Source organism: Neoarius graeffei, chromosome 2 (genome assembly GCF_027579695.1).
Source record: "Neoarius graeffei isolate fNeoGra1 chromosome 2, fNeoGra1.pri, whole genome shotgun sequence".
NCBI classification, from domain to species: domain Eukaryota; kingdom Metazoa; phylum Chordata; class Actinopteri; order Siluriformes; family Ariidae; genus Neoarius; species Neoarius graeffei.
Window position 1 is genome coordinate 38621249 of NC_083570.1, and position 16210 is coordinate 38637458.

The 16210-nt window shown below is 39.6% G+C and overlaps 1 protein-coding gene across 1 annotated transcript in view; it reads right to left on the bottom strand.

The window, feature by feature from the left end:
* Positions 1-1060: 1060 nt before the first annotated feature.
* si:ch211-243j20.2 (uridine-cytidine kinase-like 1) overlaps positions 1061-16210 on the bottom strand; it is a 133643-nt gene continuing 118493 nt past the window's right edge. Inside the window, exons 13-15 of the mRNA XM_060914176.1 lie at positions 13825-13932; positions 13507-13663; positions 1061-7824 (exon numbers count right to left, since the gene is read on the bottom strand). Of these exons, the coding sequence (XP_060770159.1) occupies positions 7748-7824; positions 13507-13663; positions 13825-13932 (342 nt within the window). The 3' untranslated portion in view covers positions 1061-7747. The remainder of the gene's footprint in view (positions 7825-13506; positions 13664-13824; positions 13933-16210) is intronic.

The window sequence follows — 16210 nt, forward strand, 5'->3', positions numbered from 1 at the left end:
GTGAAAAAAATAGAACATGACTTAAAATAATTTTTCTTACTTATAAACCAACATATACATTAATTAAGAACAGTTTAGCTACATGAATTAAATGAAGATTGAAAATACTGATAGGCATTTCAAGAAAACCATTTAGAAAGTTTTGCAAATATGAAAACAAGATATAAATACCTTGTAATCTGTAATTTGACAGCTTTAATTTCACCAGTTCTGCGCGTTTCTTTCCCTGCACATGATCGACCAAGCATGTTCTTCCTCCCGATCTGTATTTTACATCCTGATGGCATAACGTGCAGTTTGCCTTGCCTGGTTCCTTGAGCTTTCGGATGTGTTCATAAAGATATTCATTTCCGACTTTAAATTTCAGCCACCGCCAATTCCACGGATTCTTTTTTTTTTTTTTTAAAGATATTTTTTTGGGCTTTTTGCACCTTTATTGGATAGGACAGTGTAGAGACAGGAAATGAGCGGGAGAGAGAGAGACGGGAAGGGATCGGGAAATGACCTCGGGCCGGAATCGAACCCGGGTCGCCCGCATTCATGGTATGGCGCCTTAACCACCTGAGCCACGACGCCCCCAATTCCACGGATTCTTGATACTGTTGTCCTTGTCTACTTCTTTCACATTGTCATTATCGTCATCCTCGCTCTGTACAATGTCTCTCCGCGACACAGACATACCGAAAAAATCTTTTATCATCACTTAATCGCAAGCTATATTGTCAACACGTGTTTGAAAAGAGTAACCTGAAAATGGTAAGAAAGAAATGGCGCCATGTTCTACGATGTCATTTTATATATATAAATAAAACTTGTACGATGTTGTAAAATACAGAGACATCTGGCGTTAGATCCCCCCCCCCATCCAGTAAAAAAAAATAATAATAAATAAATAAATAAATAAACATATATATATATATATATATATATATATATATATATATATATATATATATATATACACACACTTGTTGGCAATTACGGTTCCCAACCATTAGCAGAGTACCCCCACTCCTATATATATATATATATATATATATATATATATATATATATATAAATTTTTTCAAAAATACACGATTTATAAAAATGGTATTTTTGCGATCAATTCCGCAGATTTTTCACAGCCCTGGCCTAGACTATGTAGGTTCTGGGATATTTACATCTCAAATAATATAAAATTTTTGAAACACCCTGTATAATAGCCTGTTAGTTAAAATATTCCTTTTATTGAAAATGAAAAAGTTAATAACAAATGGGTCTTAAACTTTTATGAACATTTGTACTACCTCCATTTTCTTCTCTTTTCGTTAGTTTTCAGCAGCCTGTAAAAAGAAAGCTCGGATTTCTTGTTAACTCTATTTGTACAATCACACAACATCTCTTTCCCATTTTAGATGTTTTTGTGTTTTCGCAGCATTAGAGCTGTGTTACTTCCACCTAGGATGAAGTCATGTACACTCCCATTATTGCATCTTCTGCTGTCAAAACAATGTACCATGATTTATGATTGCATATTTTATATGCCTAATAAATGTAGAACACAATGATATAAGGTATAAAGGATAGAATATCAAGGTGCATGACATATTTTAGGGATACATGAGGAGAATACAAAAGGTTTCAGGTATCCCTTTAATGTTGTTGAAACCATCAAGGAAACTAAAGAACCAGCCTCTACGACAATGTTCATTAATTATTGAAAGCACAGTTAAAAGCATCACAAGAGGTTAATTTCCTGACAATCCTCCTACTTCAACACATATGGATCTGAGCAATGAACCACACTACGTTTTGTTTCTATGTAATTTTAAGTATCGAAAGAACTCCAGTGGATACAAGTAATCTTGTTTACTTGTTATGAATCTGCTTTGCTTAAGTATTTTGCTCAGCATTTAGCATCACTAGAAAAATAGGTTTTGTTACTTTTGTGCTTCTTTGTTTGGGGATCTAAATGAAGTTCATACATGCACTCACATATCAACAATGGTAACTTGTACATTTGCGTAGCTTTTGGTGGCAACATTAAAAAAATTAAATAAAATACACTCAAGTATACAGTGGGTATAAAATGCAGACACATCCCTGTTAAAAATCACTGGTTTTTGTTATGTGAAAAAAAATATAAAAATCAGGATTCCTTTTCCACATTTAATATGATACAACATCCAAGTTAAAAAAACAAAACAAAAAAACATTCTGTGCTCAGAACGAACCAAATCCCATTCAAACCCATGTTCGGAAGTAATTCTTATACAGTTATCATTAACAGAGTGATTCTAAACCCAGATCCTAACCCTGTGGAATGATGTTTAAACAGCTATGGTGTGCACAGGAGATCACCTCGTAATCTGATTGATCTGGAGCCTTTTTTACAGGAAGAGTGGAATAAAATTGCCAAATCAAGATGTAAGCTCTTACCTAGAAAGACTGAGTGCTATATTACAAGTAAGGCTTTAACAAAGTATTAGTTAAGGGGTGTGTACACTTTTGCAACCAGGTGATTTACAGCATTTTGGTTTGTTTTTCCTTTAAATGTTTCCATTTATTTTTGACTTGAACGTTATTGGCTGCTGGATCACATTAAAGGTGGAAAAAGCTCTGCCATGATGTATTGTGGTTTCTTTCTCTCTTTTTTTTTAAATCACAAAAATCCACAATTTTAAAAGGGGTGTGTAAACTTTTTTTTTTTCAAATCCACTGTAGCTGTGCCAGACCAAACAGAATAAAATCCCAGAATAAACTAAGAGGTCTTTCAGGATGGCTGTACATGCCATAATACGTAACTGTATTGACACATGAGCTGCATCCAAATACTCATACATCCAATACTACTAGTACACAAAAAGCAGTATGTAGAGCATCTGAATACTCAGTAGGCATTTAATAATAGTTGAATGGTACCTGGATGATCTGCTACATCCGGAGTATGCAAACGTACCACACTATGCTATCCCATAATTTAGTTTGAGCCTCTGAATAATGGAAGAAGAAAACTACCCCAGGGAATACTAGAAAGAAGACGGCTGTCCAAAATGATGCCAGTTGATGCAGTGGTGTACAAACATATCAGGAATTGTTTAAATGTATTTCTGCAATGGCAAAAATACATGGTGGTAGTTTTTTTTTTTGGTCCCCCCCATGGGTATACAGTACTGTGCAAAAGTCTTAGGCACCCCTTTTTTTCCATACAAACTTTGTTATAGATTTCTATTTTATGACTTCTGCATTATCGAGTCAGTACAAAAACATTTTAGAGTTCCAAACGTTCGTTTTCCAGCACAAAATTAAATGTTACAGAAAAAAAAAATGTTTGTATCTGAGCAGCATATTACACAAGAAACCACTTTTCAGATTAAAAAAAGAAAGCATAATGAAGGGTTTTGGTGCAAAATTAAGAAGCAAGTGTGACAGTCAAAGTGTCCAGAAGAACCGTGGCTGGTTCTGCAAGATGCTTTAAAATGAATATGTATCATTAGTAATGACCAAAATGAATTAATAAAGCAGGGGGGAAAATAATACTAATTATTTGTTATTTTATCATCAAGCACAAAACTATCGATAAATTGCGGCGTCCAGATCCCAGAAAAAGGCAGCCTTGCCTCAGGGCTAATCCCGCATGACATCACACGTGGAACCCTGGTTATCTGGGTCATTTCGGTTCATCTGACTCCGTGCTTGTTTACTCGCTGAAATTGGATATTGTTGTTGGAATCTTACAAAAATAACGATGGGAAAGTGTTGCGTTGTGTTTGGATGTTCAAATCCATATACAACAGGACATTCAGTTCACGAATTTCCGAGAAATGACACTAATCTAAAGCAACAGCGGGTGAAGTTTGTGTAAAAGAAGCGGGCGGATTTTGTGTCGCCTACTAATAATAAATCTGATGATCATCAAGTGTTCATCACCACCAGAACAACCACATGGGAATTACTGGAGCAAAAAGAAACCGATTTATTTAATAAATGACATTTGGACAGTTTGTCGATTTCCCTATTAATCAATCTATCTCTCTCTCTCTCACACACACACACACACACACACACACACACACACACAGTGCACCAGACACAGGATTATGAGCAACAATTACACACTCGCGACATCTGATCTTATCATATCTGATGCACTTTAATAGGAAGAAAAATGCACGCATGCAATCATTATTAATTATTAACTGAAACGTGTTAAATGCTCTCAGATTGCAATATTGCAAGATTCGATTTGTTTTTAGTTTTGTTCAGGAAAACATGATGAAAGGTAACCACTGCGTTCTGCACATTATCTATCTATCTATCTATCTATCTATCTATCTATCTATCTATCTATCTATCTATCTATCTATCTATCTATCTGTCTGTCTGTCTGTCTGTCTGTCTATCTGTCTATCTATCTATCTATCTATCTATCTATCTATCTATCTATCTATCTATCTATCTCACAGACGCTACAGAGGAAGACTGTCATGAACTGAGTGAACTGGCAGTTTCTCGTTTTGGGGGCTTGAAAAAAATAACAATTTAATCCGGAATATCCTTGATAATCATCTGCCTCTTCATCCGCCATATAAGAATCCCAATCACTATTAGAATTCTCTCCAAAACGTGATTCCATATTGAGACTGGTCTAACCACTGCTGCACACAGGAACAAAATGGATACCTGGATTGTTACACGTGCGACGTCAGGCACCCCTTCGGGATCTTCCGGTTCAGTCTCGGCAGATTCCGTGAAAATCGGCTGATTTTATTGATTTTCCATCAATTTATAGCCTTTTGGATCAGCTATGGTTTGAAAACACATGATCACTCAATATAATGATTGTTGCTTTGTATAAGGAAAAAAGTGTGGTTTAGGGGCATTACATTCACTTTAAAGCAAAGGGTCGTCTCACACCAAATACTGACTTTGTTTCATTTATTATGGCTTACTGCTGTTTATAATGTTTTTTTTTTTTAATGTTGAAACATTTCATTATTTTTAAGCCATTTTTGGTTAACAGCATTTCTTTACATGTGCCTAAGACTTTTGCGCAGTACTATATAACATCTGTGAACATCCAGGTCAGAGGACAGGTAAGATGGCAGTGGAGTACGTCCGAATTGTGTCCTTACTACTCACTCATATACTCCTAGAACGTGCTACAGTAACAGTCGGGTAGTAAGTACAGTACTTAACCATCATTAGTACATACTGAGAATTCAGATGTCGGCATGGTTTCTGCCAACTGTGGACACTCCCTCCACCATTTTATAAACAATCTTTTTCACAGTGCTGCCATTTGGAGTAACAGATAAAATAAATACATTACATCTACTTTTAAATAATAGTTCAGGAATTTCTACTTGAAAATGGCAGTAAAGAAAAGTACGTTTTCTAAGCGCTGCTCAGAGCTGACAATCAAAAACAACTTTCCTTTTGAATTGCATTTTAGAATACATTTCCTTTTAAAATTCAAGCAACAATATTTTCTTCACATACATTCACGCATACATGAAAAAAACCCAAACAATTAAAGGGGAACTAAAGTCAATTTCTTAATTAAAGTGTTATTCAATTAAGTTTTCGGTTTTAGTAACCTTATATCGTGACTCGTATTGGCAACTAATGGCAATTAAATATTATACTTATCGGCCTGTTTTGGTTTTTAGCCATGTTGAATTTAGTTCGTTTGGTCCATGGCAGGCGTCACTTATCCGCGTGATCCTCACGAGACTTGTGCGAGACTTCGAAATGTGAAGTGTCAGCCAGGCGTCAGTGCTGCCATTTTGAAAACTGTTTTCCAAACGAAATATTGCACAAAAACGAGTTTAAATGACAATTACTGCCTACTTTTTTCAAACTTTTCTGATTGCTATTAAAACAAACAAAACTTCCAGCTTGATTACGTCACGCGAGAGGGCACGCAATTCTTTTGACAACGTTGGCAGATGTTGGTCACTTTGATTTCCGCTGTACGTTTTACTTCCGTCCTACGAAGTCTCGCACAGGTCTCAACGAATCTCGTTTACGGCCATCGCTTTGACATATGGACTGATATATTACATAGCATATTTCAAACACTCATAACCTGCTATAGCAGCGACAAAATAGCTGTCAGAAATGCATTCCTATATTTAATAAAATGAGATAAATAGAATTTTGATGATAAAAAAATTGCCTTCAGTTCCCCTTTAAAAGCCATACCCTGCAAAATATTTCTTCATATGCAAAGATTTACCTCAGAGGCTGTTCTACCTCTCAAAATTCAAGCATGTGAAATGGATAATTCATTCAATTAACTTTAACAAAGAGTTCATTCATTCTACAAAACTGGTCACTGAAGAGCCTCTCAAATCAAACAGGCCAGTACATCCTTCAAGGAATTAAGAATTAACCATCGGCATGGTGCCACTCTTAATTCTTGAAGGAAGACTCCTGAAACTAATCTTACCTTCTGTTAAACATAAAAGCACTTAATTCTGGGGTCAAAACACAGTAGCAGTCAAAAGTTTGGGCACACCTACTCATTCAAAGGTTTTTCTGTATTTTGACCATTGTCTGCACTGCAGAACAATACTGAAGACTTCAAAACTATGAAAACATTTGAAATATATATATGGAATTATGTGGTAAACAAAAAAAAAGTGTTAAAAAACAAAATACATTTCATATTTTAGATTCTTCAAAATAGCCAGCATTTACCTTGATGACGCTTTGCACACTATTGGCATTATCTTAACCAGCTTCATGAGGGAGTCACCTGGAATGCTTTTCAATGAATAGGTGTCTCGCCAAAAGTTAATTAGTGCAATTTATTGCCTTCTTAATGTGTTTAAGATCAAACAGTAAACAGTAAATAATAAAAATATAGTAAATAGCCCTATTCCACAACTGTAGTAATCCATATTGTCAAGAACTGCTCAACTAAGTAAAGAGAAACGACAGCCATCATTACTTTAAGACATGAAGTGACTTTATTAAAGGTGGGGTACGAGATTTTGGAATAACGGTTCCCGCAAGCCATATTTTGAAAAGAAACACGCCCGCCCTCGCCATGCTCCCACCCCCCGCGTCTCCACCCCTATAAACGTGGCTACGCTGTGACTGCAAAATCAGAAAAGTCACTCATTTTTAACTCGCTCTAGTGACCTCATTTTTTACACTACAGACAAAAAAAATTACATCAGTGTGTTCAGGAGAGCCTTGTGGCGCTCACTGTGAAATAATTTTGTGAATATCTCCTTCCGTTTTCGTGTAAATCCCCGTTGTTTGGAGGGAGCGCTCTGAGGGAAAGCTGCCCTTTTTTCTCTGCTCAGCGTGCGGGTGGGGGAGGGGCTGCTCGCTCTCTCTCACACACACACACACACACACACAGAAGGGACGGGCTGCTCGCGGGCTTCAGTCTGATTGATGTGTCAGTATCCAATCATTTTGAGGTGGTACCTCGATATGATTGGATGGCGTTTTTCCTTTATTTTACACTGTAGACTGGATTAAAATATTTCGTTTTTGGGTCAAACCTTCTATTGTACTGCTTGCAACATGGGTGTGAGGAGCTTTTCAAGCAAGATGGTAAAAAATACTCCTGAAAAAAATCTCATACCCCACCTTTAATAAAAATAAAGAAAAAAAAATATTGAATTAGGAGGTGTGTCCAAACTTTTGACTGGTACTGTACACATTGACCTTTGCGTGGCACTGGGTGCATTATGGAAATGTTTCATCTTTCTTTCACACAATCTCACTTTTTAAAAACTAAGACTCAGTAGTCCATCCCTTCTTCACTTTCGTACCAGTCTGAAGGAGCATCTGTTCCAAAATAACGGTCCCCGAAGTTTCCTGTAAAAGACCAGCATTTGATCAATATAACGACTGGAATAACATCAAATCACTGGTGCTGATTTATCTCATCTCATTATCTCTAGCCGCTTTATCCTGTTCTACAGGGTCGCAGGCAAGCTGGAGCCTATCCCAGCTGACTACGGGCGAAAGGCGGGGTACACCCTGGACAAGTCGCCAGGTCATCACAGGGCTGACACATAGACACAGACAACCATTCACACTCACATTCACACCTACGGTCAATTTAGAGTCACCAGTTAACCTAACCTGCATGTCTTTGGACTGTGGGGGAAACCGGAGCACCCGGAGGAAACCCACGCAGACGCGGGGAGAACATGCAAACTCCACACAGAAAGGCCCTCGCCGGCCACGGGGCTTGAACCCGGACCTTCTTGCTGTGAGGCGACAGCGCTAACCACTACACCACCGTGCCGCCCTGGCTGTATTTTTAATTTTTTTAAATTAACTGATTGATCAATTTTTTTTTTACTCATTCATTCATGTCCCAGCTTCAAAAAGTGCTGGGGTCAGAGTCAAACATTGTACCCATGTTCCTAGATCAGTTGTGAATTATAAGTGCATTACATGGCTGAGAATACCTGCTTGGAAAACTGCCTTCCGGTCCAGAGTGCTAGCTTGTGTTTAGAAGGTCAGTCATTTTACAGACACTCCCTAACAACCCTTCACTTTGCCCCAAATCTCAGTCTGAAATCGGTAAGCACCCAGCGCAGCCAAATAATTTTCCTGTAACAATAAAATCACTCACTGTGCTCTGAAAAACCCAACAAAATAAAACAAGACACAGAATTACCCTACATTCACACCAGCGAGTGACAAGTGTTGCTTGTAGTTTGTCTCTTGTTGGCATCGAGTGAGGGCTACTGTCACTGACTATGGGTGTGCATCTACAGGTCAGAATTTACTACACTATACGATTTGTCTTTAAAATGAATTGTAATACTTTAATAAACTGAAAAAAGTGTGAAAAATAGGTTGTTTGATGTACATTACATGCTAGGTGTTTTCATATTAACTATTAGCAGAACAAGCTAACTACACAAGCTACAAACACTCTCCAGACACTAATGACCTTTACGAAGAAAAACGAAGCTTTGAAGAAAATAGCAATAGCTCTAAACACACGAGAGATTGTATATAACAGGAGAAGATGAAACCACAGTCAAGCAGGACATGGGAACTAATTTCAGGTAGAAACTAAAGTTACCATACGATTGGCTCGAGACAATCATTTGGATTTGTCGCTTTACTACATCATACCTAATTTGCATTCATTTGAGAACTTGCTTGTTGCTGAAATCACAGCTCCATGTCACGAGGCACAAGAAAATTAATGGTCAACCATCACTTTGTTGCTCGCTGGAGTGAACATACCTTTAGCGACATGTCTGTGAAGGTTCTCAGTCATCCAGGTCATAGTAAACCATAGGTGCTATAGGAGACAACTGGACTTGCTTGAAATCCTTGAACACATTTCACCTCTCATCTGAAAGGCTTCTTCAGTTCTGTCTGACTAGTGGGGAGTTCCAGGTATTTATCCACTAGTGGACCAAAAGCAAAACTAAGGTGGGGTTTACATTAGACCGTATCAGCGGATCATCAGATTAACGTTTTTAAAACGATCAGCGTGCACACAGCAATGCCAATACACGATTCGTGTGCACACAGAAATGCCAATACACGGATACGCTCGGCTCCGCAGGCATCCTGCGCTCCAAATCACTCCGCCCTGAACAGCGAGTGCCCTCTGGAGGGTGCGCACTCCGGCCCTGTGCAGCTCACAGAGCGCACGAGTGAAGCGCACGAGCAGTGATTCGGGACTGAGCCACTGTGTGTGTGATCCCAGTGCATATCGGGCATGCGCGTCACTTACCACTTGCAAGTGGAAGGATGGCAAGCCTAAAGACAATCATAACTACACAATGGGCAGTATTTGCATCAGTATTTGCAGTATTTTCATACTTTTATACTCTTTAATGAAAGGTGATACAAGGCGGAAGTCCGCGCTGTTTTTCAGCAGTCGCGTCACATGACCAACGCCAGCGAATCAGGAAAGTGGATGTCACAGTGACGTTGTCCAATGATGACGCCAGCTAGAGCTCAGCACAGCGTATCCGCGTATTCTGAATGTTTACACAGCACCGGACCAGACACGATCTGGATTGAATACGTGGACCCTGGCGGATTCCCGTTTCCAGGCGGTTTAATGTAAACGGACAGTGCATCCGCGAAGAAAACGAGACAGATACGGTCTAATGTAAACTTGGCCTAAGGAGTGTTGTTGACCCTCTCAATCATCCTGTAGGTGTTCAGGTCACTGGAGGCTGGGTGTGAATGGTGTTAGCAGCCTAGAGGGTCATTAGGGTGATCTGTGGGTTGTTGGATCTCTCTGCCATCATGTTAGTCATTGAAGTCAGCGGAGTCTTGGTGTGGATGTGTATTCGGTTTTCTGGGAAGTGTGCCAAGGACTGCATTGTAGGTGGCTGATAAGTGGCATCTCAGACCACCTCCTCTGTTCAGTGATGGTCAGTGCAGTCCTTGGCACACTCCCCAGAAAACTGAATACACATCCACACCAAGACTCAGCTCACTTCAATGACTCACATGACGGCAGAGTGTGCCAAGGACTGCACTGACCATTACTGAACAGAGGAGGTGGTCTGAGATGCTACTTATCAGCCACCTACAGTACAGTGCAGTCCTTGGCACATTCCCCAGAAAACTGAATACACATCCACACCAAGACTCGGCTGACTTCAATGACTCACACGATGGCAGAGAGAGAGACAACGACCCACAGATCACCCTAATGACCCTCTATGCTGCTAACACCATTCACACCCAGCCTCCAGTGACCTTAACAACCTACAGGATGACAGAGGGTTAACGACCGATGTGACCTCAACGACTCTCCTTAGGGTTGCTTTTGGTCCACTAGAGGATAAATACCTGGAACTCCCCACTAGTCAGACAGAACTGAAGAAGCCTTTCATCCAGAATTTCAAGCAAGCCCAGTTGCTTTCTTTAGCACCTACAATTTACCTTTAGCGATGTTGATCCGAGATAAGTATGTAAAGGTAATCTGTATAAAGCTTTCAGTTGTCTGAATGGCCAGCTTAATGTAATGAATAAGACATTTTTTTCATTACAAGAACTGTACCATGCTTAATCATAAATCATTATGAGATTTATTCTGTTACACGTTTATAGAGTTATAAGTCAGTTTTCAAGCAGGTGAATAGCTTCTTTTCACAAGAGCTTATTACAAATAAGAAAGGACAGTGACTGCTTTTATGAGCATCCTCATAAATCAGTCAGAGCAGAATTTTATAGCGCTATACAGTGGTGCTTGAAAGTTTGTGAACCCTTTAGAATTTTCCATATTTATGCATAAATATGACCTAAAACATCATCAGATTTTCACATAAGTTCTAAAAGTAGATAAAGAGAACCCAGTTAAACAAATGAGACAAAAATATTATACTTGATCACTTATTTATTGAGGAAAATGATCCAATATTACATATCTGTGAGTGGCAAGAGTATGTGAACCTTTGCTTTCAGTATCTGGTGTGACCCCCTTGTGCAGCAATAACTGCAACTAAACGTTTCCGGTAACTGTTGATCAGTCCTGCACACTGGCTTGGAGGAATTTTAGCCCGTTCCTCCATACAGAACAGCTTCAACTCTGAGATGTTGGCAGGTTTCCTCACATGAACTGCTCGCTTCAGGTTCTTCCACAACATTTCGATTAGATTAAGGTCAGGACTTTGACTTGGCCATTCCAAAACATTAACTTTATTCTTCTTTAACCATTCTTTGGTAGAACGACTTGTGTGCTTAGGGTCACTGTCTTGCTGCATGACCCACCTTCTCTTGAGATTCAGTTCATGGACAGATGTCCTGACATTTTGCTTTAGAATTTGCTGGTATAATTCAGAATTCATTGTTCCATCAATGACGGCAAGCCATCCTGGCCCACATGCAGCAAAACAGGCCCAAACCATGATACTACCACCACCATGTTTCACAGATGGGATAAGGTTCTTATGCCGGAATGCAGTGTTTTCCTTTCTCCAAACATAACACTTCTCATTTAAACCAAAAAGTTCTATTTTGGTCTCATCTGTCCACAAAACATTTTTTAATAGACTTCTGGCTTGTCCATGTGATTTTAGCAAACTACAGACGAGCAGCAATGTTCTTTTTGGAGAGCAGTGGCCATTCCTTGCATTCTCCTTGCAACCCTGCCATGCACACCATTGTTGTTCAGTGTTCTCCTAATGGTGGACTCATGAACATTAGCCAATGTGAGAGAGGCCTTCAGTTGCTTAGAAGTTACCCTGGGGTCCTTTGTGACCTCGCCGACGATTACACGCCTTGCTCTTGGAGTGATCTTTGTTGGTCGACCACTTCTGGGGAGGGTAAAATTGTCTTGAATTTCCTCCATTTGTACACAATCTGTCTGACTGTGGACTGGTGGAGTCCAAACTCTTTAGAGATGGTTTTGTAACTTTTTCCAGCCTGATGAGCATCAACAATGCTTTTTCTGAGGTCCTCAGAAATCTCCTTTGTTCGTGCCATGATACACTTCCACAAACATGTGTTGTGAAGATCAGACTTTAATAAATCCCTGTTCTTTAAATAAAACAGGGTGCCCACTCACACCTGATTGTCATCCCATTGATTGAAAACATCTGACTCTAATTTCACCTTCAAATTAACTGTTAATCCTAGAGGTTCACATACTTTTGCCACTCACAGATACACTATATTGCCAAAAGTATTTGCTCACCTGCCTTGACCCACATATGAGCTTAAGTGACATCCCATTCCTAATCCATAGGGTTCAATATGACGTCGGTCCACCCTTTGCAGCTAGAACAGCTTCAACTCTTCTGGGAAGGCTGTCCACAAGGTTTAGGAGTGTGTTTATGGGAATTTTTGACCATTCTTCCAGAAGCGCATTTGTGAGGTCACACACTGATGTTGGACGAGAAGGCCTGGCTCTCAGTCTCCGCTCTAATTCATCCCAAAGGTGTTCTATCGGGTTGAGGTCAGGACTCTGTGCAGGCCAGTCAAGTTCATCCACACCAGACTCTGTCATCCATGTCTTTATGGACCTTGCTTTGTGCACTGGTGCACAGTCATGTTGGAAGAGGAAGGGGCCAGCTCCAAACTGTAAAAACAGTCTGCATACCTAGGTGCTTGATTTTATACACCTGTGGCCATGGAAGTGATTGGAACACCTGATTCCGATAATTTGGATGGGTGAGCAAATACTTTTGGTGATATAGTATATGTAATATTGGATCATTTTCCTCAATAAATAAATGACCAAGTATAATATGTTTGTCTCATTTGTTTAACTGGGTTCTCTTTATCTACTTTTAGGACTTGTGTGAAAATCTGATAATGTTTTAGGTCATATTTATGCAGAAATATAGAAAATTCTAAAGGGTTCACAAACTTTCAAGCACCACTGTAACTCCGCTTTCAAGTAGCTGAACTGCCAAGCATGCTTAAAACTGATGCCTAGCTAATGTTAACTCCAGCTGAACCATTGTAGGTTCTGTTTGTTAAAAAAAAAATCCAATCAGTTCCACTAATTTAACTGTCAGAGAATATGAAATATTCCTTTAATTATGTAGACTAGCTTACCAATGCCTGGGATGATGTGAAACTCATCATTGACTTTCTTGTCCACTGCTGTGGTGATGATGCGCACCTTGGGAAAGGCATAAGCTACAGAGTGAACACCCATCTCAGCCATCAGCAGAGACAGCAGGAAGATCTTATCCTCCTCAACATCATGGTCCTGAAACCAAGGCACAGGACACTGTGATGATACACTAGTACCCGCTTATCAAATCCATAAACTGTGAACTGCAGGAACGCACAGATGAACAAAGATTTTTTTTACTGCTGATTTTGGAATATCAATTATGATAAAAAAAAAAAGGAATTGGCACCACATACGAGTAAAACTCGAACAGCCATGAGAGCAGCCGCCCCTGTGGACACTGTGCTGTCCATGAGAATCACATAGTCCTCACTGATGTCCTTCGGCAAGCGCAGGTAGTGAAGCTGGGAAGCAAATAAGGCTATCAAATGATCAATTAGGCACTAAACAAACAAACAAACAAATAAACAGACTCTAGAGAAAAAAATATTCTTGCCAAATTTTTATTTAACAATAGAATTCCAGAAGGGGTGACCCTCCTCTTTCTCTCCACACAAGCTCACTCCTATGTCTTCAGCAGAGTTACCACCCATTCCTCTTGACCTCGTGTAACATTCAAGAGAGACAGCATCACAAATTGACTTAAACGTTGCTGTGAATACATTCATTTTGTTCAGGACTGTATGTAGTCCAAATCAATGATAATGAGAAACGGCCGTTAATTTGTAGTCAATTTAAAGACTTTTTTTTAACCCATTCTTATTTTCCCCTCATTCAAAGTTTAGTTCACAGATTAAAATGAACTAGTATACGTTCATAGTTCACAGTCCCAAAAATGAACTAGTCTAGTTCACATACATTTCTTCCGAAAATTTTCAATGAGCCATACTTTATCCAATATGAAAATTGCTGATCAAAATTAAAATATCAGATTTCACTGACCATTAGAATGTTCTTAGAATCTACTTTACTGATGAGCAAAATCAGTAGTGTCACAACCAGTGCATCACCGGAAGACAACATTGGTCAAGACAAGGAACATAGGGACTGGGGGGGGACACGATCCCCAAGAGTGCTCTGAGAGCACAATATCCCCCCACTGGCAACTATATCTATGCTATAAGTGCTTAATACACCCTTATGAAATTGTCGAAGTACAAATTTGGTAAACAAGGGCCATAAGTCTGGTAGAATGCGAGTGAACTGAACGAAATTACAATATGCATATTACCGACATATAACAAAGAATCCTGTTAAGTTTTGTGAAATTCCTCCAAAAATTGACAGAGGAGTTGATTTCAGAAGGTGAGTACCCTTCCCAGGACAGACATCGCCACAACATAATCTCCCTTCGGGCCTTTTGGCCAGCGGGAGATAAAAACAAACAAACAAACAAACAAACAAAAAAACCAACCCACGAGTTGGTCACATAATTTTCCAAGGTACGATCCCAAGACATCATAATACATCACATTTCATATCACAATATGAAGGTTACGCTTTTGCCCGTTATCCCTACTTCTGTTGAGTAAGCATCATTCACTCTCACCAGTGAACAACGCACGTTCATGTTTATTAGTTACAATCTGATTTGTTCAGTTCAGAAAAAAAAGCACATTCAATTTAGTGTTCTCATGTACAACACTACATATTTTTACACTGATACAGTCTCTTGTACTTTACATTAACATATTTTAAATTTATACAAATTAGCATTCATTTTTCAGGACCATCAGTTTGGACTTCACACAGTCTACACTTGAATTTCATTTTTTTTTCCTTATTCTTATTTTCCGTTGTCCACACAGTCTCCTTCACTAAAGATCCTAAAACATGTACACTTAAGCATTTAACCCATCTAGAGCAGTAAACACACACACACACACACGTGTGCAATAAGCACATACACATACCCAGAGCAGTGGGCAGCTATGCTACAGCGCCCGGAGAGCAGTTGGGGGTTAGGTGATTGCTCAAGGGCACTTTAGCCCAAGGCCGCCTCATGTTAACCTAACCGCATGTCTTTGGACTGTGGGGAAAACCGGAGCACCTGGAGGAAACCCACGTAGTTATGGGGAGAACATGCAAACTCCACACAGAAAGGCCCCCGTCGGCCACTGGGCTCAAACCCAGAACCTTCTTGCTGTGAGGCGATAGTGCTAACCACTACACCACCATGCTGCCTATTTACTCAGTTGTTTTCTTCTCCTTCTTCCGATTGTTCCCGTTAGGGGTCACTACAGTGGATAATGTCCCTCCATCTCCTCTTGTCCTCCATGTTTTCTTCCGTCACACCAATCGTCCTCATGTCCTCCTCCATTATATCCATAAGTCTCATCTTTGGTCGCCTTTTCCTTCTACCTGGCAACTCCATCTCCAGCATTCTTTTCCCCAATATACCATGGATCTCTCGTCCGTACATGTCCAAACCATCTCTCACTTTGTCTCCAAGCTGTCCTACATGTGCTGTCCCTCTAGTCTACTCATTTCTAATCCTGTCCAACTTTGTCACTTCCAGTGAGAATCTCAACATCTTCAACTCCGCTACCTCCAGTTCAGTCTATTTACTTAGTTTTATTCTTGCATGAAAGCACACATTTTTCCACTGCTCGATACCGTCTCTCTTTAAAGGAGATACGCAGAACCTTTATATTTAAATACATTTCTGAGTGGATAGTACCT